At 41.3% G+C, this 24,647-nt stretch overlaps 2 protein-coding genes across 2 annotated transcripts in view; one reads left to right on the forward strand and one right to left on the reverse strand.

The window, feature by feature from the left end:
* Nucleotides 1–13,557, forward strand: LOC110520728 (steroid 21-hydroxylase-like). The gene is made up of 12 exons (XM_036965749.1): nucleotides 1–393; nucleotides 1,232–1,423; nucleotides 1,574–1,663; nucleotides 2,059–2,213; nucleotides 3,120–3,215; nucleotides 6,682–6,792; nucleotides 6,955–7,041; nucleotides 7,199–7,294; nucleotides 8,044–8,157; nucleotides 11,070–11,236; nucleotides 12,409–12,512; nucleotides 12,726–13,557. Exons 1-12 carry the CDS (start codon nucleotides 261–263, stop codon nucleotides 12,971–12,973), a joined length of 1,593 nt encoding a protein of 530 aa, XP_036821644.1. The 5' UTR covers nucleotides 1–260; the 3' UTR covers nucleotides 12,974–13,557.
* LOC118964349 (choline transporter-like protein 4) overlaps nucleotides 13,282–24,647 on the reverse strand; it is a 24,627-nt gene continuing 13,261 nt past the window's right edge. The window contains exons 11-22 of the mRNA XM_036975425.1: nucleotides 24,007–24,129; nucleotides 23,585–23,684; nucleotides 23,403–23,495; nucleotides 21,994–22,099; nucleotides 21,572–21,831; nucleotides 20,783–20,877; nucleotides 20,329–20,432; nucleotides 20,109–20,182; nucleotides 19,878–19,948; nucleotides 19,206–19,300; nucleotides 18,102–18,186; nucleotides 13,282–13,394 (exon numbers count right to left, since the gene is read on the reverse strand). Of these exons, the coding sequence (XP_036831320.1) occupies nucleotides 13,282–13,394; nucleotides 18,102–18,186; nucleotides 19,206–19,300; nucleotides 19,878–19,948; nucleotides 20,109–20,182; nucleotides 20,329–20,432; nucleotides 20,783–20,877; nucleotides 21,572–21,831; nucleotides 21,994–22,099; nucleotides 23,403–23,495; nucleotides 23,585–23,684; nucleotides 24,007–24,129 (1,319 nt within the window). The remainder of the gene's footprint in view (nucleotides 13,395–18,101; nucleotides 18,187–19,205; nucleotides 19,301–19,877; nucleotides 19,949–20,108; nucleotides 20,183–20,328; nucleotides 20,433–20,782; nucleotides 20,878–21,571; nucleotides 21,832–21,993; nucleotides 22,100–23,402; nucleotides 23,496–23,584; nucleotides 23,685–24,006; nucleotides 24,130–24,647) is intronic.

Here is a 24,647-nt window from a genome sequence, read left to right on the forward strand (position 1 = left end):
GTCAACATGTTACTGAGATATCCAAGGATATCGGTCGTGGTTGTACAATTTCTCAGCTGTTTTTTTTTTCCCTTGAAATAATAGTTGGTTATCCAGAGGGTCAAGACAAGACAATATTTACCCATCCTTGAGCAGGACCATGCTAACAGTGAAGAGGGGTGGCACATGCAGGGTCTGTCAGGAGTCCTGTATAAAAGGGAAGACCAGAGTGAAAGGGGATTTTTGGGGGGACAGGGAGAGTGAGACTTAAAGCCTGCATAATGACAGCATATGTGTCAGTGGTGATTGTGGGTGCTGTGGTCATGCTTACACTGTTATGGATCCTGCTCATCTACCTCCCTGGAAAAGGAGACAAAGTTACACAGGGAGAACCCAATGGATGTCAGTCAGCGGGTAATCAATACAATGCTCTTTCTTCCTGTATGTACTGTACAGTCTATGTCCTACAGGTAATCAATACAATGCTCTTTATTCCTGTATGTACTGTACAGTCTATGTCCTACAGGTAATCCATACAATGCTCTTTCTTCCTGTATGTACTGTACAGTCTATGTCCTACAGGTAATCAATACAATGCTCTTTCTTCCTGTATGTACTGTACAGTCTATGTCCTACAGGTAAAGGGCCAACTAGCTGTAGAAACACAGACAAAGTCCTCTTCCCTCCACTGTTTGGTTTAAAAGCTGAGAGATGTGGCTGGAGAAATGTCATCTCTCTCACATTCATAGACAGAGCTATCCATGATATCAACATGATAGTTGTAACCATGTTTTGACGCTCTACAGTGTTTGTTGACATTCACTTTGTTTACAAACATCGGAGTAAAACAATCTAATATTTTGGGTTCTGATGGGGAACGACAGTGGAACTCAGCTCATTAAGGCATTTCTAAGTTGTATTCTATAAGAATCAATGGGTACATATCCTTAATATCATACATATGATGAATGTAGCAACTGCTGATTGGCCCTTCAAGGGTCCAGGACAATCTATGAGTCTGTTCAACAATCTATCTTAGCTGCTTAACCTGGAACTCTGCTTATCATTAGATTATAGGCTATGAATAGGCCTTATGTAAACCTCAATGTAAATGGTAGTAGGACAAGTCATTTTCCATATGGGCACGTGGCTTCGCTTGATTAGCAATGGTCAACAGTAACATTATGAAGAGAATGACAACCAACTTTCCCTTTGTGTTCCTACTGTATGTTATCCACCTCCTCCATCCCAGCTGTTGGGTCTAGACTTCTGCACTCTTTCTATCAGTTCTTTCCCTGTTCTCTCTCTCCCTCTCTCCCTGGCCCTCTCTCTCTCCCTCTGCTGGGCAACATGCTGGAGCTGGCACACGACCACCTGCCCAGTCACCTGACCTCCCTGGCACGTCGCTATGGCAACATCTACCGCCTCAAGTGTGGCAACACAAGTAATGAAGTCACTTCCAACCAAGTGACTCAAGTTAACTCAGTTTCAAGACAGTTAGAATAGTTGTTTATACATGTAATATCCTCAGTATGTGAATGTTTTCAGTATTACAGTACGTTTGTCTTGACTCTGTATGTTGTGTTTGCTGCAGCCATGGTGGTATTAAACAGTGGTGACATCATCAGAGAAGCCTTGGTGAAGAAATGGTCGGACTTTGCTGGGAGACCACATTCTTACACCGGTGAAGAACACATTCCCAGCAACCATCACTCACTTCTGTTACTCTGAGAACACGTTACTAGAACCACCCGAGATTTCCCAGCAACCATCACTCACTTCTGTTACTCTAGGAGCACGTTACTAGAACCACCCGAGTTTTCCCAGCAACCATCACTCACTTCTGTTACTCTGAGCCAACAGTGCTTTTGATTCAAATGATTTACCCTTCCCCTCACTCTCTTTCTCCGCCCCTCCATCTCCCTCCATCTCTCCCTACCTACCTACCTCCCTCTCTCCTTATCTCATCGCTCCCTCCCTCCATCTCTCCCTACCTACCTACCTCCCTCTCTCCTTATCTCATCGCTCCCTCCATCTCTCTCTCTCTACCCCCTCCCTCCCTCCCTACCGGTCTCTCAGGAGACGTGGTGTCAGGGGGAGGCCGCTCCATCTCTCTGGGGGACTACAGTGAGGAGTGGAGGGCCCATCGCCGTCTGGCCCATAATGCACTGCAACGCTGCTCCCAGCAGTCGCTCCACGGGGTCATCCAGAAACAGGCCCTCCACCTGAGACAAGTAGAGATGAAACACATGACAGTTCTAAACCTGTTTTTGCTTTGTCATTATGGGGTAGTGTGTGTAGATTGATCAAATGTGTATTTATTTAGATTAAGGCTGTAACGTAACAACATTGGGGAAAGAGAAAGGGTCTGAATACTTTCAGAATGACCTGTATTCATTGTTTTACACAATATTTAAACACATTTGATCAGTTTCTCAAAGGAAAGATTCCCTGACCAAGATGGATGAATGTTTGTCATGTTGCTAGGATACTAATCTGGGTTAAACCAGAACTAAAATATTTTGTCATTTGTTCAGATGCTTGATTAGGTTCTGGGGGTAAGCCTGTTAGAAATAAAGATGGGGGGAAGTATCCACCCTCACAAAAAGAATCTCTCTGCTTCAGCATTCTAGAGTTCTATATGTAATTATATGGTTGTATGCTCCTGTATAGTTTATTTCAATGTTTACTCCACGTAGACCTTCGACCTTTCTGGGGGTCAAAACATTGTAATGAACTATAATGGAGCATACACCAATGTGCAGGTATTTCGAACCCTTGCACAGAACACAGAACACTTTCTCTACCAAGGGAGGGAACAGCAGCATGGAACAAATACACTGTGTTCTGAGAAGGAATGTAAACCAGCATGTACCAGTACACTGACTGACTTAACTGGAGATTACACAATGCAACACAACCTCAGCAACATGCCAACCACAACTTAATGATGTATCACTTGTTGTACTTCTTGTTTGTGGCCTTGTGTAATGACAATGTAGTGGTTTCAAATTGGAAAAGTTACAACCCCCAAAAAGTTACAAGTCAGCGGGGTAACTCATCTTCTTAAGTTGAGGCAATCAATATTTAGTTTACAGTGAGGGAGTTTATATCTGAATGTGTAACCTGTGATCTATCAGGTGCTGCTGGACTATAACGGCAGAGCTGCGGATCTCTCTGAGGATTTCACTGTAGCAGCCAGTAACGTCATCACCACACTGGCCTTTGGGAAAGAGGTGAGGATCACACCTGGGTTCAAATAGTATTTGTTGTCTGCGCTTGATTGAGCTTGCCTGGCACAACGGAATCAATGGAACAGTCCCAAAAAAAGAAACCACACCCATTTGATCTGGCTGCTCCAGGCAGGCTCAATCAAGTATTTGGAAGAAAACCAACACTATTTGAAGCCGGCTATCTGTCAGTTCTTTGAGTCTGTACAGTGTATACACCAGGAGTGGCACCCTATTCCCTATATAGTGCATTACTTGGGCTTTGGTGAAAATCTAGTGCACTATATAGGGAATAGGGTGTTATTTGGGACATAACCCAGAATTAGAATGAAGAGAGACACCAGGTTTGGCCAAGGGATAACCATGACGGAAATATAGTCATGTATTTTATTAACCACTGCGTGGGTAAGCTATCTAAAAGCAGAGACACGATAAGCAGTTATATATCACAGTTGGAAAATTGAACCAGGCTGGTTATCTAGTGGGGTTGGTGATCAAATCAAATCAAATTGCATTTGTCACATGCGCCGAATACAGCAGGTGTAGACTTTACAGTGAAATGCATACTTACAAGCCCTTAACCAACAATGCAGTTTTAAGATAAATACCAAAATAAATAAATAATAAAAGTAACAAATCATTAAAGAGCAGCAGTAAAATAGCAATAGCGAGGCCATATACAGGGGTACCGGTACAGCGTCAATGTGTGGGGGAACCAGTTAGTCGAGGTAATTGAGGTAATATGTACATGTAGGTAGAGTTATTAAAGTGACTATGCATAGATAATAACAGAAAGTATCAGCAGTGTAAAAGAGCAATACAAATAGTCTGGGTAGCCAATTGATTAGATGTTCAGGAGTCTTATGGCTTGGAGGTAAAAGCTGTTGAGAAGCCTCTTGGATCTAGACTTGGCATTCCGGTACCGCTTGCCATGCGGTAGCAGCGAGAACAGTCTATGACTGGGATGGCTGGGGTCTTTGACAATTTCTAGGGCCTTCCTCTGACACCGCCTGGTATAGAGGTCCTGGATGTCAGGAAGCTTGGCCCCAGTGTTGTACTGGGCTGTACGGACAGGAGGGGACTGAGCACGCACCTCTGAGGGGCCCCCGTATTGAGGATCAGCGTGGTGGATGTGTTGTTACCTACCCTTACCACCTGGGGGGCAGCCCTTCAGCAAGTCCAGAATCCAGTTGCAGAGGGAGGTGTTTAGTCCCAGGGCCCTTAGCTTAGTGATGAGCTTTGAGGGCACTATGGTGTTGAACGCTGAACTGTAGTCAATGAATAGCATTCTCACATAGGTGTTCCTTTTGTCCAGGTGCGAAAGGGCAGCGTGGAGTGCAATAGAGATTGCATCATCTATGGATCTGTTTGGGTGGTATGCAAATTGGAGTGCGTCTAGGGTTCCTGGGATAATGGTGTTGATGTGATTAATGACCAGCCTTTCAAAGCACTTCATGGCTACAGACGTGAGTGCTACGGGTCAGTAGTCATTTAGACAGGTTACCTTAGTATTCTTGGGCACAGAGTCTATGGTGGTCTGCCTGAAACATGTTGGTATTACAGACTCAGACAGGGACAGGTTGAAAATGTCAGTGAAGACACCTGCCAGTTGGTCAGCGCATGCTCGGAGTACAGGTCCTGGTAATCCATCTGGCCCTGCAGCCTTGTGAATGTTGACCTGTTTAAAGGTCTTACTCACGTCCTGGTAATCCATCTGGCCCTGCAGCCTTGTGAATGTTGACCTGTTTAAAGGTCTTACTCACGTCCTGGTAATCCATCTGGCCCTGCAGCCTTGTGAATGTTGACCTGTTTAAAGGTCTTACTCACGTCCTGGTAATCCATCTGGCTCAGCAGCCTTGTGAATGTTGACCTGTTTAAAGGTCTTACTCACGTCCTGGTAATCCATCTGGCCCTGCAGCCTTGTGAATGTTGACCTGTTTAAAGGTCTTACTCACGTCCTGGTAATCCATCTGGCTCAGCAGCCTTGTGAATGTTGACCTGTTTAAAGGTCTTACTCACGTCCTGGTAATCCATCTGGCTCAGCAGCCTTGTGAATGTTGACCTGTTTAAAGGTCTTACTCACATCCTGGTAATCCATCTGGCTCAGCAGCCTTGTGAATGTTGACCTGTTTAAAGGTCTTACTCACGTCCTGGTAATCCATCTGGCCCTGCAGCCTTGTGAATGTTGACCTGTTTAAAGGTCTTACTCACATCCTGGTAATCCATCTGGCTCAGCAGCCTTGTGAATGTTGACCTGTTTAAAGGTCTTACTCACGTCCTGGTAATCCATCTGGCCCTGCAGCCTTGTGAATGTTGACCTGTTTAAAGGTCTTACTCACGTCCTGGTAATCCATCTGGCTCAGCAGCCTTGTGAATGTTGACCTGTTTAAAGGTCTTACTCACGTCCTGGTAATCCATCTGGCTCAGCAGCCTTGTGAATGTTGACCTGTTTAAAGGTCTTACTCACGTCCTGGTAATCCATCTGGCCCTGCAGCCTTGTGAATGTTGACCTGTTTAAAGGTCCTACTCACGTCCTGGTAATCCATCTGGCCCTGCAGCCTTGTGAATGTTGACCTGTTTAAAGGTCTTACTCACATCGGCTGAAGAGAGTGTGATCACACAGTCGTCCATGTGTTTTGGGTATGTGGGTGGTGTGCTTACAGTAATAGCCATGCATGGTTTGTTTACTGTTAAGGTTGTGCAACTTTACGCAATGAATGACATCAAATTTACCAACAACACATTTTGATCCAATAAACTTCCCACTGGGCAAAAACTGGTTGAATCAACATTGTTTCCATGTCATTTCAACGCAATCTCTGTGATGAAGTTGAATCAACTTGGAAAACTAATTGGATTTGCAAAAACTCATCAATGTAAGTAAGGGATTTATTTATTATTTTACCCAACTTTAACCTAAATCCAATGACAAGGTGACATTTTCAGTTGATTTCACATTGAATTCACGTTAGTTGACAACTCAAAACAATGTTGAACTGACGTCTGTGCCCAGTGGGTTATGTAATAGTACTGTATATTGTTTCAGTGATGAAGTAATATCTCATTATATCCCCGTTTAATCTAACAACAACCTGAAAGGGTTTATCAATCCTTTATAAAAGAAAAACCTATTGGTGCTTTATGAATAATGTATAATCATGTTATAGAAGGTGGAAAAGGGTTATGCCACATATGGTAAAGCATCTACTGTACTACTGTGTCTACTGTAAATAATAATACTATTGATAATAATTATGATAATATTAATTATGATAATACTAGGATAATGATAATAATAATAATTATGATAATAATAAGAACAAATGGGATTTTTTAAATAACTTTTCAAGGAAACAAAGACGCTATACATACAGTAGTATCAAATGGTAAATGGTATAAGTGGGACTTCCTGTAATATTTTGATTCATGTGTCTGTGTTTGTGACCTTTGTCTATTTGTCTGTGTCTTTTAGTATGAGAAGAGTTCTGCAGAGCTGCAGAGACTGCATGGCTGTCTTAATGAGATCGTGTCTCTATGGGGCTCTCCCTGGATCTCTGCTCTGGACTCCTTCCCACTGCTCAGGGTCGGTCAACTTTATACACTCATACTACACTATCTGACAGGGAAACTGCATGCACAGACAGCCACTCTGATACACAAATTAAAATGTCTAAAATGGTGCTACAAAAGTGGGAATATGTGATTCTATTGTATATTTATATTGATCTGTTCCCATTTGTCCAAGAAATTGCCCAATCCTCCGTTCTCCCGTCTTCTGAAAGAGGTGGCCAGGAGAGATGACATCATCAGAACACATCTGGATGAGTATAAGGTTGGTGTGAATACTGTAGCTTCTTTTTCAAACTTATGTTCAAGTAGCCAGCAGCAAACACAAAGACAATCATGTCAAAGTTTTTTTTAAGTAATCTGTAATGTAATATGGGTACATTGGTAGCATATGGAAGATATGAACTGTATTGCTGCCACAGATGCAGGCACCGAGCAAAACATCAGAGGAAGCCATTGCCATCACAAGCGCTCTCCTCAACGGCCTTGGGAAGCCCCAGGACACAACACAGGGAGTGGTAGGTTCTTATCATGGTTTACAACCTGAACTCAGATGTAGACGTAAGATAGTGAAGTGAATCCGGGACACTACAATTAGTATTATAGGTTACATTTTGTATAGTATGTATTAACTGAAATTCATACAATATGTTATGAATTTGCAAAAAGTATGATATGTTGTGTATTCTAATTTGTTGTGGCTAACTTTAGCTAGGTGGCTAAGGCTAACGTTAGAAAGGCTAGGGGTTAGGGTTAGGGTTAAGGTTATGGTCTGGAGTTAGATTAAAGGGTTACAGTTTTGGTTAGGGGAAGGGTTAGCAAACATGCTAAGTAGTTGCAAAGCATCTAAAAAGTAGTAAGTAGTTGCACAGTTGCTAATTAGATAAAAGTTATCCGTGACGAGATTCAAACACGCAACCCTTGGGTTGCTAGACATTCGCGTTAAGTTACTTTCTTTCTTATGTAACCACACCAAACGTAACATAACATACTAATTTGGTTTTCCAGATGAACGTTTACTATGTCAGGTCTCGTCTATGAGACCAGGCTGTGGTTTATCATGGTAATCAATCAAAATCACATAGCAAATGCTTACAATATAAGCCTACTACTTGCTATAAATGTGTAATAGTAAGTGTTGCGCATCCAAAATGGCACCCGATTCCCTAGTGCACTACTTTTGACTATGGCCCTGGTTAAAAGCAGTGCACTATATAGAGTCACACATATGCTCATGGCCTGCAGTAAGGACATGGTCCATTCACAGGTCCTGACAGACACTCACGTCCACATGGCCACTGTGGACCTTCTGATCGGGGGAACAGAGACAACAGCTGCCTGGCTCAGCTGGACTGTGGCCTTTCTACTGCACAGGCCTGAGGTACATTACAGAACTCTATACACTACACTACACCACAGAACTCAATACACTAACTACAAAACTCAATACAATAAACGACACCACAGAACTCAATACACTACGCAACACTACAGAACTCAATACACTAACTAAAAAACTCAATACAATAAACAACACTACAGAACTCTACACACTACACTACAGAACTCAATACACTACACTACAAAACTCAATACACTACACTACACTAAATAACTCAGTACACTACACTACACTCCAGAACTCTATACACTGCACTACAAAACTCTATACACTACACTACAGAACGCAATACTCTACACTACAGAACTCTATACACTACACTACACTACATAACTGTATACACTACAGAACTCTATACACTACACTACATAACTCCATACACTACACTAAGAACTCTATACACTACACTACATAACTCTACACACTACACTACAGAACTATATACACTACACTACAGAACTATATACACTACACTACACTACACTACATAATTAGATACACTATACTACACTACACTACAGAAGTAGATACACTATACTACACTACACTACAGAACTCTATACACTACACTACAGAATTAGATACACTATACTACAGAACTCTATACACTACACTACACTACACTACACTACAGATTTAGATACACTATACTACACTACACTACAGAATTAGATACACTATACTACACTACACTACATAATTAGATACACTATACTACACTACACTACAGATTTAGATACACTATACTACACTACACTACATATTTAGATACACTATACTACACTACACTACAGAATTAGATACACTATACTACACTACACTACAGATTTAGATACACTATACTACACTACACTACAGATTTAGATACACTATACTACACTACACTACAGATTTAGATACACTATACTACACTACACTACAGATTTAGATACACTATACTACACTACACTACAGATTTAGATACACTATACTACACTACACTACAGATTTAGATACACTATACTACACTACACTACAGATTTAGATACACTATACTACACTACACTACAGATTTAGATACACTATACTACACTACACTACAGATTTAGATACACTATACTACACTACACTACAGATTTAGATACACTATACTACACTACACTACAGATTTAGATACACTATACTACACTACACTACAGGTACTTTCCTAAGTGGATGACACAAACAATTGGAGTGGATGTCCCTTTCATGTCCTGCCTCCAGTCCACTTACCATATCTGAACAAGAGAGCCTCATGAAAATTGCAACAAGTGGTTCTGTGAAAATTGAATTGAATCAGATTGCGCTCAGAGTACCCTGCCTTGGCAAATCACACCGTTAAGACACTGATGCCCTTTGCAACCACGTGCCTATGTGAGAGTGGATTCTCGGTATTATACAGTGTGTGTGTGTGGCAGGCTTACAATGATGGCAAAAAACAACATTGAATAGTGCGCTGACCCTGGTGCTAGAGGGGGTACAGCTGGAGGTTGAATGTTTGAAGGGGTACGGGACTAATAAAAGTGTGGGAACCACTGCACTACAGAACTCTATTCACTACACTACACTACAGAACTCTATTCACTACACTGCACTACAAAACTAGATACACTACAATACATATTATATACACTACACATCACTGCACTACAGAACTCTATTCACTACACTGCACTACAGAACTAGATACACTACAATACATATTATATACACTACACATCACTGCACTACAGAACTCTATTCACTACACTGCACTACAAAACTAGATACACTACAATACATATTATATACACTACACATCACTGCACTACAGAACTCTATTCACTACACTGCACTACAGAACTCTATTCACTACACTGCACTACACTACAGAACTCTATTCACTACACTGCACTACAAAACTAGATACACTACAATACATATTATATACACTACACATCACTGCACTACAGAACTCTATTCACTACACTGCACTACATAACTAGATACACTACAATACATATTATATACACTACACATCACTGCACTACAGAACTCTATTCACTACACTGCACTACACTACAGAACTCTATTGACTACACTGCACTACACTACAGAACTCTATTCACTACACTGCACTACAGAACTAGATACACTACAATACATATTATATACACTACACATCACTGCACTACAGAACTCTATTCACTACACTGCACTACAGAACTCTATTCACTACACTGCACTACACTACAGAACTCTATTCACTACACAGCACTACATTACAGAACTAGATACACTACACTACATAATTATATACACTACACATCACTACACTACACTGCTCTATACCACACTATAATACAATGCATTACACTACACTACTCTAAACACTACACTATACACTACACTATACTACACTACACTACCATACACTACAGAACTAGATACACTACACTACAGAAGTATATACACTACACTACACTGCTCTATACCACACTATAATACAACGCATTACACAACACTACTCTACACACTATACTACAATAACCTACACTACACTACACTACGATACAATACACTGTATTCACCAGTGTCCTCAGACCTTTGATATATGCTTTACATAGTATTCTATAGAGATGGAACTAGACTGAAACCCACAGATGTGTTGTTGGCTTGCATTCCATTATAGACTGTAAGTCAAAACCTACGTTTGAGATCACTTCACATGGTGAGATGCTTTTCTCTTTCTCTCTCACTCCATCTCTTTCTCTCTCTCTCCCTCCGTCTCTCTTACTCTCTCTCTCTCCCTCCATCTCTCTCTCTCTCTCCCTCCATCTCTCTTACTCTCTCTCTCCCTCCCTCCATCTCTCTCTCTCTTTCCTCCTCCCTAGGTACAGTACAGAGTGTATGATGAGTTGTGTTCGGTGCTGGACGGGCGCTACCCTCAGTACAGTGACAGACACAGGCTGCCAGTGCTGTGTGCTGTGATCAGTGAGGTGCTCAGACTCAGACCTGTGGCTCCGCTAGCCGTGCCTCACAGAGCCATCAGAGACAGCAGGTGAATAGAAGATATACCAGGGGAGGCTGGCGGGAGGAGTTATAGGAGGACGGGCTGAAATGGAATAAATGGAACAGAGTCAAACATTTCCATTTATTTGATGTGTTTGACTCCGTTCCATCAAATCCATTCCAGCCATTACAATGAGCCTGTCCTCCTATAACCCCTCCCACCAGTCTCCTCTGAGATATACTGTATAACATCACTGTATATCTTTACTGTATATCATTACTCTATATCTTTACTGTATATCTTTACTGTATATCATTACTGTATATCTTTACTGTATATCATTACTGTATATCTTTACTGTATATCATTACTGTATAACATTACTGTATATCTTTACTGTAATATCATAACTGTATATCATTACTGTATAAGATTACTCTACAGAGCATCTCAATAAATGCACTGTGGGAACGTATTGTACAGCTAGCTATGTGTAACTTTCACCCTCCTATGGGAGCTTATGTTTTGATGCTGTTACTCTGCTTTGTACAGTACATTTGTCTTGCCAACTTCCCTTCTGTGCCGTTTTTCTACCTAAATGTAATACCTCATCATACAGTACTAATGCATGTTTATACACTGAGTATACAAAACATTAAGCACACCTGCTCTTTCCAAATCACAGACTGACCAGGCGAATCCAGGTGAAAGCTATGATCCCTTAATGATGTCACTTGTTAAATCCACTTCAATCAGTGTAGATGAAGGGGAGGAGACAGGTTAAAGATTAATTTTTAAGCTTTGAAACAATTGGGACATGGATTGTGTATGTGTGCCATTCAGAGGGTGAATGGGCAAGACAAAAGATTTAAGTGCTTTTGAATGGGGTATGGTAGTAGGAGCCAGGCGCATCAGTTTGTGTCAAGAACTGCAACGCTGCTGTGTTTTTCACTCTCAACAATTTCCTGTGTGTATCAAGAATCGTCCACCACTCAAAGGACATCCAGCCAACTTGACACAACTGTGGGAAACATTGGAGTAAACATGGGCCAGCATCCCATTGTGGAACACTTTCGACACCTTGTAGTCTATGTCCCAATGAATTGAGGCTGTTCTGAGGGAGGGGGGGAACAACTCAATATTAGGAAGGTGTTTCTAATGTTTGATATACTCAATGTATTTGCAATGTATAATTCTGTGTCTATTCCATATGTGTTCAGTATTGCAGGCTACTTCATCCCTAAGAACACTGTCATCATCCCCAATTTGTTTGGGGCGCATCATGACCCTGCAGTGTGGACGGATCCCTATGCCTTCAAACCAGGTGCTGGGCTATTGAGTGTACTGGTAATGTCCCAAATGGCATCATATTCCCTATATAGTGAACTAATATTGATCAGGGCCCATAAGGCTCAGGTTAAAAGTAGTGCACTATATAGGGAATATGGTACCATTTGGGATTCAGCCTAGAATTGCTTTCACTTGGCTCAGCAACATAGTTCCAGCAGCAGCTAACAGTAGACCCTCTCTCTTTCAGAGCGGTTCCTGGAGGGTGGGGGGGCCTCGACGCGTGCTCTCCTGCCTTTCGGCGGGGGCGCTCGGCTGTGTTTGGGGGAGGCCGTGGCCAAAATGGAATTGTTTCTGTTCACCGCCTACTTGTTGCGTGATTTCCAGTTCGTACCTGCTGAAAGCCAGACCTCTCTACCAGACCTGACAGGAGTAGCCAGTGTGGTACTCAAAGCCAAGGCCTACACAGTCATAGCACGGCCCAGACCTGGGCCTTGACCTCTCACAGAGTTTGTTCATGTACAGTGATCACATTACATTTCTATCAATCATTCGGCTCTAGAGGAAGTATTCTTATAAGAGAAGGCATATATTGTGTAGTATTGTGCAGTAATGGTGAAGTAATTGGAATGTATAGAATAATATTTTCTATTTTGTATAAATGCTTCCTCTTTTAACAACGAAGGATGCATTTCTGACTCCCTAAATAGATACACCATAGGTAGCCAGAATAAGAGTGCTGATAGGTTTATTAGAAGAGGGTTGGGCTAAAGGTTAGGGGTTAACTCAGGGGTTAAAGGTTACTACTACTCTGGCAGCGCTGTAACAAACGGTTTGGGTTTGCGGAGGATCCTCATCAGGTTCCTGGACATGTAATAAGGCTTCTGCATAGTTCCATCATTCCTCTCTAGATCTTCCACTGTATGAGGGAGAAACACTGGAGTCACTCTACTACTCTACTACTCTACTATACCTTACTATACCTTAATATATTATACCTTACTATACTGTACCTTACCATACCTTAATATATTATACCTTACTATACTGTACCTTACCATACCTTAATATATTATACCTTACTATACTGGATCCTTACCATACCTTACTATACTGTACCTTACCATACCTTAATATATTATACCTTACTATACTGTACCTTACCATACCTTAATATATTATACCGTACTATACTGTACCTTACAATACCTTACTATACTGTACCTTACCATACTGTGCCTTACTTTTGTTGTGTCTTTATTATCATTAAATTGAAGACTTGGTTTTTATCAAAGATTCTCTGTAATTAGTATTACGCGATTAAACTGATTATGTAACCGTAATTAACTAGGAAGTCGGGGCACCAAGGAAAAATAATCAGATTACAAAGTTATCATTTCCTAAAATAACTTTTCAGATATTTTATATCTGATCAATTAGTCTTCTGATTAATGAATTATTTATTTTAAGATCACTAAAGAGTTGATACTTATAACAATTGAAATGCTAATCCTTTACACATGAACGCTCACTCATTCGGGAACAATTACAATCAATATATTTATTTACGCTCAGCGTGTCATCTTGACCGCTGTTGAAAAGTTTGTTTATTTTGTAGAATTGTCCGTCTCTCTCTCTCTCTCTGTCGTGGTTATAGTGGATAGTTCAGAGTGGCATTCATTGGAATGGATGTTTCGGCGGTTGTCATTCTTCGCGTTCAATGATACCGAATTCCTAGCTGCAAATTAGTAATTAATATCAAAGACTTGTTCTTATTCTGTCGGTATCGATAGTCTAAGAGTTTAACCACGTGGTATGGTTAAAAGATTCAGCAATGGTCTGCAACCTTTGTACTCCCGTGATTGAGAGAAACATGGTCTGCCTGAGAATTTCTCAAAGTTGGGTTATATAGGGAATTGCAGAAAAGGGGCTGTCCCAGGATGCCTGACCCTAACTGGGCTCAGGGTCGGTCCTCTGATTTAGTTAAACTCAAAAGGGAATTGGAGTTTCCTTCATTAAACAGTCCAAAATCACATTACACAATTTTACAAACAGTATCATACTCACTCACTCATTCATCTTATACAACAATTAGATGTAAACCTCATATCTGAGGCTATTATATAAACCGCGTCATGGTAATATGGCCACACCACCTCCCATGAGCTTCCCCAAGTTGTAACAAACGAACCAGTTCGTAGCTGGATTCTTCACCGATCTTTAATACCTTCTCCGGAACATGACATTTGTTCGGACCTCAAATTCTGTGAGGTGGAAGAAATTCCTTTGTTCTCTATGAAAATTCACTCTGTCTCTTACACTGTGTGGCCATGAGGAGATCCTCAGGAATTTATGACCTCTCTCTGACCACAGCAGCCTAGTTGAAGGAGGAAAGGGAGAGGGGGATGGGGCTTGCTATACCCAAAGAGGGCAACGTCATTACACTATATTACACCTTACTATACTGTACAATACTATACTGTATCTTACTATATTATACCTTATTATATTGTACCTTACTATATTATACCTTACAATATTACACCTCACTATATTATACCTTACTATATTATACCTTACTATATTGTACCTTACTATATTATACCTTACTATATTATACCTTACTATATTGTATCTTAATATATTACACCTTATTATATTATACCTTACAATATTACACCTCACTATATTATACCTTACTATATTATACCTTACTATATTGTACCTTACTATATTATACCTTACTATATTATACCTTACTATAGTGTATCTTAATATATTACACCTTACTATATTATACCTTACTATACTGTACCTTACTATACTATGCCTTACTATACTATACCTTACTATATTATACCTTACTATACTGTACCTTGCTATATTATACCTTACTATATTATACCTTACTATATTACACCTTACTATATTACACCTTACTGTACCTTACTCTATTATACCTTACTATATTATACCTTACTATACCTTACTCTACTGTACCTTACTAAATTATACCTTACGCTACCTTGCTCTACTGTACCTTACCATACTGTACCTTACTATACCTTACTCTATTGTACCTTACTATACCTTACTCTACTGTACCTTACCATACTGTACCTTACTATACCTTACTCTACTGTACCTTACTATATTATACCTTACTATATTATACCTTACTATATTATACCTTACTATACCTTACTCTACTGTACCTTACTAAATTATACCTCACTCTACCTTGCTCTACTGTACCTTACCATACTGTACCTTACTATATTACACCTTAATATACATTCCTATATTATACCTTACTATACCTTACTATATTATACCTTACTCTACCTTGCTCTACTGTACCTTACCATACTGTACCTTACTATATTACACCTTAATATACATTCCTATATTATACCTTACTATACCTTACTATATTATACCTTACTCTACCTTGCTCTACTGTACCTTACCATACTGTACCTTACTATATTACACCTTAATATACATTCCTATATTATACCTTACTATACCTTACTATATTATACCTTACTCTACCTTGCTCTACTGTACCTTACCATACTGTACCTTACTATACCTTACTATATTATACCTTACTATATTATACCTTACTCTTCCTTGCCCTACTGTACCTTACCATACTGTACATTACTATATTATACCTTACTGTACCTTACTATATTATACCTTACTCTACCTTGCTCTACTGTACCTTACCATACCATACCTTACTATATTACACCTTACTATACCTTACTATACCTTACCATACTATACCTTACTATATTACACCTTACTGTACCTTACCATACTATACCTTACTATATTACACCTTACTATACCGTACTATATTACACCTTACTGTACCTTACCATACTATACCTTACTATAGTACACCTTACTATACCTTACCATACTATACCTTACTATATTACACCTTACTGTACCTTACCATACTATACCTTACTATAGTACACCTTACTATACCTTACCATACTATACCTTACTATATTATACCTTACTATACCTTACCATACTATACCTTACTATATTACACCTTACTATACCTTAATATATTACACCTTACTGTACCTTACCATACTATACCTTACTATATTACACCTTACTATACCTTAATATATTACACCTTACTATACCTTACTATATTATACCTTACTATACCTTACTCTACTGTACCTTACTAAATTATACCTTACTCTACCTTGCTCTACTGTACCTTACCATACTGTACCTTACTATACCTTACTATATTATACCTTACTCTACCTTGCTCTACTGTACCTTACCATACTGTACCTTACTATACCTTACTATATTATACCTTACTCTACCTTGCTCTACTGTACCTTACCATACTGTACATTACTATATTATACCTTACTGTACCTTACTATATTATACCTTCCTCTACCTTGCTCTACTGTACCTTACCATACTATACCTTACTATATTACACCTTACTATACCTTACTATATTACACCTTACTGTACCTTACCATACTATACCTTACTATATTACACCTTACTGTACCTTACCATACTATACCTTACTATATTACACCTTACTGCACCTTACCATACTATACCTTACTATATTACACCTTACTGTACCTTACCATACTATACCTTACTATATTACACCTTACTATACCTTACCATACTATACCTTACTATATTACACCTTACTGCACCTTACCATACTATACCTTACTATATTACACCTTACTGTACCTTACCATACTATACCTTACTATATTACACCTTACTATACCTTACCATACTATACCTTACTATATTATACCTTACTATACCTTACTATATTATACCTTACTATATTATACCTTACTGTACCTTACCATACTATACCTTACTATATTACACCTTACTGTACCTTACCATACTATACCTTACTATATTACACCTTACTATACCTTACTATATTACACCTTACTGTACCTTACCATACTATACCTTACTATATTACACCTTACTGTACCTTACCATACTATACCTTACTATATTACACCTTACTGTACCTTACCATACTATACCTTACTATATTACACCTTACTATACCTTACCATACTATACCTTACTATATTACACCTTACTGTACCTTACCATACTATACCTTACTATATTACACCTTACTATACCTTACCATACTATACCTTACTATGTTACACCTTACTGTACCTTACCATACTATACCTTACTATATTACACCTTACTGTACCTTACCATACTATACCTTACTATATTACACCTTACTATACCTTACCATACTATACCTTACTATGTTACACCTTACTGTACCTTACCATACTATACCTTACTATATTACACCTTACTATATTATACCTTACTCTTCCTTAATCTACTGTACCACAAGACCACCTTACCCTGTTAGAGTTATAGTGGTGTAGGTATTGGAGGGTTAGGTGGTGTTGGGTGTTGGAGGGTTAGGTGGTGTTGTGCTGTTGGAGAGTTAGATGGTGTTGTGGTGTTGGAGGGTTAGGTGGTGTTGTGGTGTTGGAGGGTTAGGTGGTGTTGTGCTGTTGGAGAGTTAGATGGTGTTGATACTCACAGAAGCAGAGAAACAGGGTGTCAACACACATGCTGTAGACACTGAAGAAGCCCTGAGCGATGAGGTAGGCTCCGGCCATCACTGTCTGCAGAGCAACATTACGACAACATAGCTGCATGAGTTCTAACAGCACCAATCAATACACTGCTGACAATACATACAGTAAATGTAACTTTAAAAATACACGCCAGTTAGCAACACAGGCTACTGCGTTAATAGTCTCATATCCGCCTCCGCAGTGGCGCAGTGGTCTAAGGCACTGCTTCGCAGTGCTAGCTGTGCTGCTAGCTGTGCCACTGCAGATTCTGGGTTTGAGTCCAGGATCTGTTGCCGCTGGCCGCGACTGGGAGCCCCATGGGGCGGTGCACAATTGGCCCAGTGTCGTACGGACTAGGGGAGGGTTTGGCAGGGAGGGATGTCCTTGTTCTATCGTGCACTAGTGACTTGTGTGGCGTGTTGGGCGCAATGCACGCTGACACGGTTGCCAGGTGTACTGTGTTTCCTCCGACACATTGGTGCGGCTGGCTTCTGGGTTGGATGAGCGCTGTGTCAAGAAGCAGTGCAGCTTGCTTGGGTTGTGTTTCGAAGGACGCAGGGCTCTTGACCTTCGCCTCTCCTGAGTCCGTACGGGAGTTGCAGCAATGAGACAAGACTAACTACCAAATGGATACCACGAAATTGGGGAGAAAAGGGGCTAAAAAATAAATAATCATCTCATATCAAAGGAGGTTCTACTAAGTTCAACAGTGAAAGAAACTAAATGAAAATCAGCCATTTTCATGATCTCATTTCTAAATCCATTTCAAACCTGCATACAACATCTAATACAGGGTTTCCCTTACTTGGTCCTCGGGACCCCGAGGAGTTCACGTTTTGGTTTTTGACCTAGCATTACACAGCTGATTCAAATGATCAACTAATCATCAAGCTTTAATCATTTGAATCAGCTGTGTGGTGTTCGGGTAAAAAACTAAACTTGCACCCCTAGGGGTCCCGAGGACCGAGTTTGGAAAACGCTGGTCTAATGTGTTCATCGAAGATAGAATGTCAATGAAGAACTGTGAGTGTTGAGTGTTTGGTAACAACACTGTTGCATGGACGTACCAGGATGGGAACCCAGTAATAGTTGAGCATCTCGGCCTGGAACGTGTCGCCAGGCAGGCGGATTTGTCCAGAGAAGAAGAAGAAAGCCAACACACCTGATAAAACAGAGACAGGTCAGCCATTAGATCATTATATAGGTCCTACTTCCTTAGTGAAGGAAAACAAGATGCTGATAATAAACACAACCACTGAAGATAAAATGGCCAACACAATAGTTACAGTACTATGTCTTATACTATTTCATGTGTATGAAGATTCTTATAATATCAGAAGTCCAGACACAATATATTAAACTCAGTATTCATTAAGCCTGAAATCCAGTCTGTTTGTGTTTATTAGTTAACCTTTATTTAACTAGGCAAGTGAGTTATTTTATTTATTTGTATCTTATTTACAATGACAGCCTACCCCAACACTGGGCCAATTATGAGGTGCCCTATGGGACTCCCAATCACAGCCAGATGTGATAGAGCCTGGATTTGAACCAGGTACTATAGTGACACCTCTTGCACTGAGATGCAGTGCCTTAGACCACTATCAGGAGTGATAGTAACAAGTTTGGCATGACAAGGACTGGCAAGTAGAGGAATGTTGGCAGAAACAGACTGGATTTCAGGCTGCTATTCATACTTAAAGTTCAAACAAATGTGAGTTCAGGTAAACTTCTCTTACCAACTATTGCCACCACTAGTAGTTTGCCAAAGAATATGAGCATGTCTGTCACTCTGTCCAGTAGCACCACCCTGTGGACAACAAGAGGATGACACATTAAAGAATATTGACAACCTGGAAGCATCTTACATAGAAACCAATATCAATGTCTTTGACTGTATTGGAAGTAGAGGAAAAATACAAATAAAAGAGAGAGCAGAAGATCGACCAACCAAATAAACCCAGTCTTACCGTCCAATGTGCCTCATCAACAGACTGTATGCATTTTTGGCTGACACACAGAAGCTCTCCCCGTAGATGGCGATCTATCAGTCATTCAGAATTATGCATTACTGACATTACTGACGAGGATGAACTGCATGTTCCTACACCAAGAATAAATGACCAACTGAGCTAGAAGAGGTGCATGGATGCTAATGGCTGCTAAAAGGAATGCCAGACAGTGACTGACCATGATATAAGCGTTCCTGTTGAGGATCTTCAGGAAGTATTCCAGACACCAGAAGCAGCATCTGAGACAGTTAAACAGGAACCGACCACAGGCACTCTGAGAACCTGGAGACACATCACAACATGGGATTCCCTTTAGTCAATGACTGGGGAATCATACAGTCACATCAATTTAGTCAATGACTCATAAAACCACGTCTATTTGTGCATACTGTGTGTGTGTGTGTGTGTGTGTGTGTGGTGTGTGGTGTGTGGTGTGTGTGTGTGTGTGTGTGTATGTGTGTGTGTGTGTGTGTGTGTGTGTGTGTGTGTGTGTGTGTGTGTGTGTGTGTGTGTGTGGTGTGTGGTGTGTGGTGTGTGTGTGTGTGTGTGTGTATGTGTGTGTGTGTGTGTGTGTGTGTGTGTGTGTGTGTGTGTGTGTGTGTGTGTGTGTGTGTGTGTGTGTGTGGCCTTACCCCTGGTCTTATGGTTCAGGTACTCCAGCACCAACCTGACTAGCTGGAAGCAGGTGAGGAGGAGGGCTCCAAATGCCAGAGAGCCCACGTGGTACCTTCCAGGAAGGGAAGAAATAAACACATTTCATAATGAACTCCATATGAACACACGAGCAGAACCCAACGTCTGCTACTGAAATACACCACATTAGACGCAGTCTAAAAAGACATGACATCAAATATCTCTTCACACTGACCCATCATTATGCTTAGCTTATCTACTACAACTAGTGCCCTCATATTCAAGATACAGGTAGGTAAGCTTTGTGGTATTTTGGTATTTTATTAGGATCTCCATTAGCTGTTGCAAAAGCAGCAGCTACTCTCCCTGGGATCCACACAAAACATGACATAATACAGAATGACATAATACAGAACATCAACAGACAAGAACAGCTCAAAGGCAGAACTACATACATAAAAAAGGCACATGTAGCCTACATATCAGTAGATACACACAAACTATCTAGGTCAAGTAGGGGAGAGGCGTTGTGCTGTGAGGTGTTGCTTTATCTGTTTTTTGGAACCAAGTTTGCTGTTTATTTGAGCAATATGAGATGGAAGGAAGTTCCATGCAATAAGGGCTCTATATAATACCTTACGCTTTCTTGAATTTGTTCTGGATTTTGGGACTGTGAAAAGACCCCTGGTAGCATGTCCGATGGGATAAGTGTGTGTGTCAGAGCTGTCTGGCTTAAGGCACAATCCTATGTCCCCCCCCACAGAAACCCTTAGTCCCTCATGTCTTACTGTAGAGTGCGTATGAAGCACTGGGACAGGGCGAAGGGTGAGATTTCTGCAGGCTTGCTGAAGGCCCAGTAGTATGAAGCAAAGGTCCCAGCCAGGGTACATTGGCCCAGGGCGATGACAAAGTTCACACACCACAGGAAGGCAAAGATGTTGAAGACCTGCAGGTAAACCAGGTTCTGCTGGAACAGGCCTGTGTCATCGTACCTGAAGAAGATGCAGCGCACCGACGGGCAGTATGGGTAGGCCGAGGAGTTGAACGTCTGGGTAGGGAGAGGAGAGGACAGGGGAGGAGGAGAGAAATATGAGACAAGTGGGAGGCAGTGTTTCCCCTAGTTTACCTCATTTCAAGGTGGGTTGCAAACATGAGGTTCTGACATCAGAATCATTTGTCAATTGAAACCAATAGAAGCGAAGCCATCTACCTGTGGCTTGCAGGTCTCAGAGCCGTTGATGAGACTACACTTATCTACAGAGGGGTCGCTAAGAGACACCACTCTGTAGAGAGGGGCCCCTGATGTGACCAAGTATCTGTGGGGAGCCTCGAGTCAAGGACCCAACCAAACTAAAGGCAAAAACCAGTGGTTGGAAACAAAATGATTTTCCAATCATTTCGTTCTGAACAGAACCATAATTTTTTTTGTTTCCGTTCCACTGTTCCGACCAGGAAACAAAAGTTATGAATCGGTTCGAAGTCATTGTTTCTATCGTTCCTTTCTCTTCCTTTTTAAACCTCTGAAATGTTTTTTTTTACCTTTAGCTCGACTTTACCAATCAGTGTGGATAGAGCAGCTTGCTATGGAGTGGGCAAACTATGCAGTAGACTATACTTCAAAGGGGGAGGGGCTACAGTAGACTATACTTCGAAGGGGGAGGGGCTACAGTAGACTATACTTCGAAGGGGGAGGGGCTACAGTAGACTATACTTCTAAGGGGGAGGGGCTACAGTAGACTATACTTCGAAGGGGGAGGGGCTACAGTAGACTATAATTTGAAGGGGGAGGGGCTACAGTAGACTATACTTCGAAGGGGGAGGGGTTACAGTAGACTATACTTTGAAGGGAGAGGGGCTACAGTAGACTATACTTTGAAGGGGGAGTGGCTACAGTAGACTATACTTCGAAGGGGGGGCTACAGTAGACTATACCCCAAAGGGGGAGGGGCTACAGCAGACTATACTTTGGGGGGGAGGGGCTACAGTAGACTATACTCCGGTTGGGGAGGGGTTACAGTAGACTATACTTCGGGGGGGGGGGAAGGGGGGGGGGGTTACAGTAGACTATACTCCGGATGGGGAGGGGTTACAGTAGACTATACTCTAGATGGGGAGGGGTTACAGTAGACTATACTCCATTAGACTATACTTCGGGGGGGAGGGGCTACAGTAGACTATGCTCTGGATGGGGAGGGGTTACAGTAGACTATATCTTGGAGGGGGAGGGGCTACAGTAGACTATACTCCGGATGTGGGGGGGGGGGGGGGGGGTTACAGTAGACTATATTTTGGAGGGGGAGGGGCTACAGTAGACTATACTCCGGATGGGGAGGGGTTACATTAGACTATACTTCGGAGGGGGAGGGGTTACAGTAGACTATACTCCGGATGGGGGGGGTTACAGTAGAATAACGGTTCTGTTCCAGAACAGTATAGATCACTTTCGTTCCCGATTCTCTCTCTGTTCCTCTAAAAATGTTGTTCTTTTCTCGTTTTCTGTTCTGTTCCAACCACTGGCTAAAACACACATGACAAAATAAGCAGTGAAAATAACCAGTTAGCTTATGCATTAGAAAGCATTGGAAATGGAAACCCCATGTATGATGGGTCAAAGGATACAGGGAGGTCATTCCCCAGTAGGCCACACACACCACCAGCAGAACAAAGGTAAACAGAGGGTAGAGCAGGGTGGACATCAGGTAACCCACCACCCTGCCGACAGAACACACACATTACACATCCTTTCATACAGGATAAAACACTAATAAATACAATGAATCAAATCTGAGGCCATGTCTGACCTGCTGGACTCCTCCATGAGAGCAACAGCAACAGAGAGTCTCCTCCTGAGACAACTAAGCACCAGAATCAAAATGGACTCCCACACGCACAGGATGATCACTGAGGAAAGAAAGAAATAGTGTTTTTTATTGAGCTGGCCAGGTTTCCCTTGTAAAAGAGGTCCTCTGACCTCAATGGGACTTCCTGGATAAAAAATGTTAAATTAAATAGAAATATATGCCAATCTTTGGACACAGGAGGCTGGTGGCACCTTCATTTGGGAGGATGGGCTTGTGGTAATGGATGGAGCGGAATGAGTGGAATGGTATCAAATACATCAAACACACGGTTTCGCTTCGTTCCAGATACTATTATGAGCTGTCCTCCCCTCAGCAGCCTCCACTGATATAACCCATAGACAGTACATAATGATCAAACTCACAGAAAGCAAGCCAGGTCTCTTTGACTTGAAGGTAGACTGAGATATTTGTATTGAAGCTTAGATCACCGAACTTCAGTTTAGAAGTGCTGAAATGGTAGTATTCTGAGTAGCAGTGCCATATTCCTGGGGAGGAGAAGAACCCATTATGCAAATTCTGTCATAATTCGAGATTTAACAGAAAACCAGATAAGGCTAGCATGTGAGTATAAAATAGTGATTGCTAGATACAAAAGATTGGAAAGTCAAAATAGTAAGAAAAGCATGTTGACCCTTGTCTTTCTTGTCTGCAGGCAGACAGACAGACAGACAGACAGACAGACAGACAGACAGACAGGCAGACAGACAGACAGACAGACAGACAGACAGACAGACAGACAGACAGACAGACAGACAGACAGACAGACAGACAGACAGACAGACAGGCAGGCAGACAGACAGACAGACAGACAGACAGACAGACAGACAGACAGACAGACAGACAGGCAGACAGACAGACAGACAGACAGACAGACAGACAGACAGACAGACAGACAGACAGACAGACAGACAGACAGACAGACAGACAGACAGACAGACAGACAGACAGACAGGCAGGCAGACACACACACACACAGACACCACCACCACTTTATCCCTACATA

This window comes from Oncorhynchus mykiss, chromosome 3, assembly GCF_013265735.2.
Source record: "Oncorhynchus mykiss isolate Arlee chromosome 3, USDA_OmykA_1.1, whole genome shotgun sequence".
Classification (NCBI taxonomy): domain Eukaryota; kingdom Metazoa; phylum Chordata; class Actinopteri; order Salmoniformes; family Salmonidae; genus Oncorhynchus; species Oncorhynchus mykiss.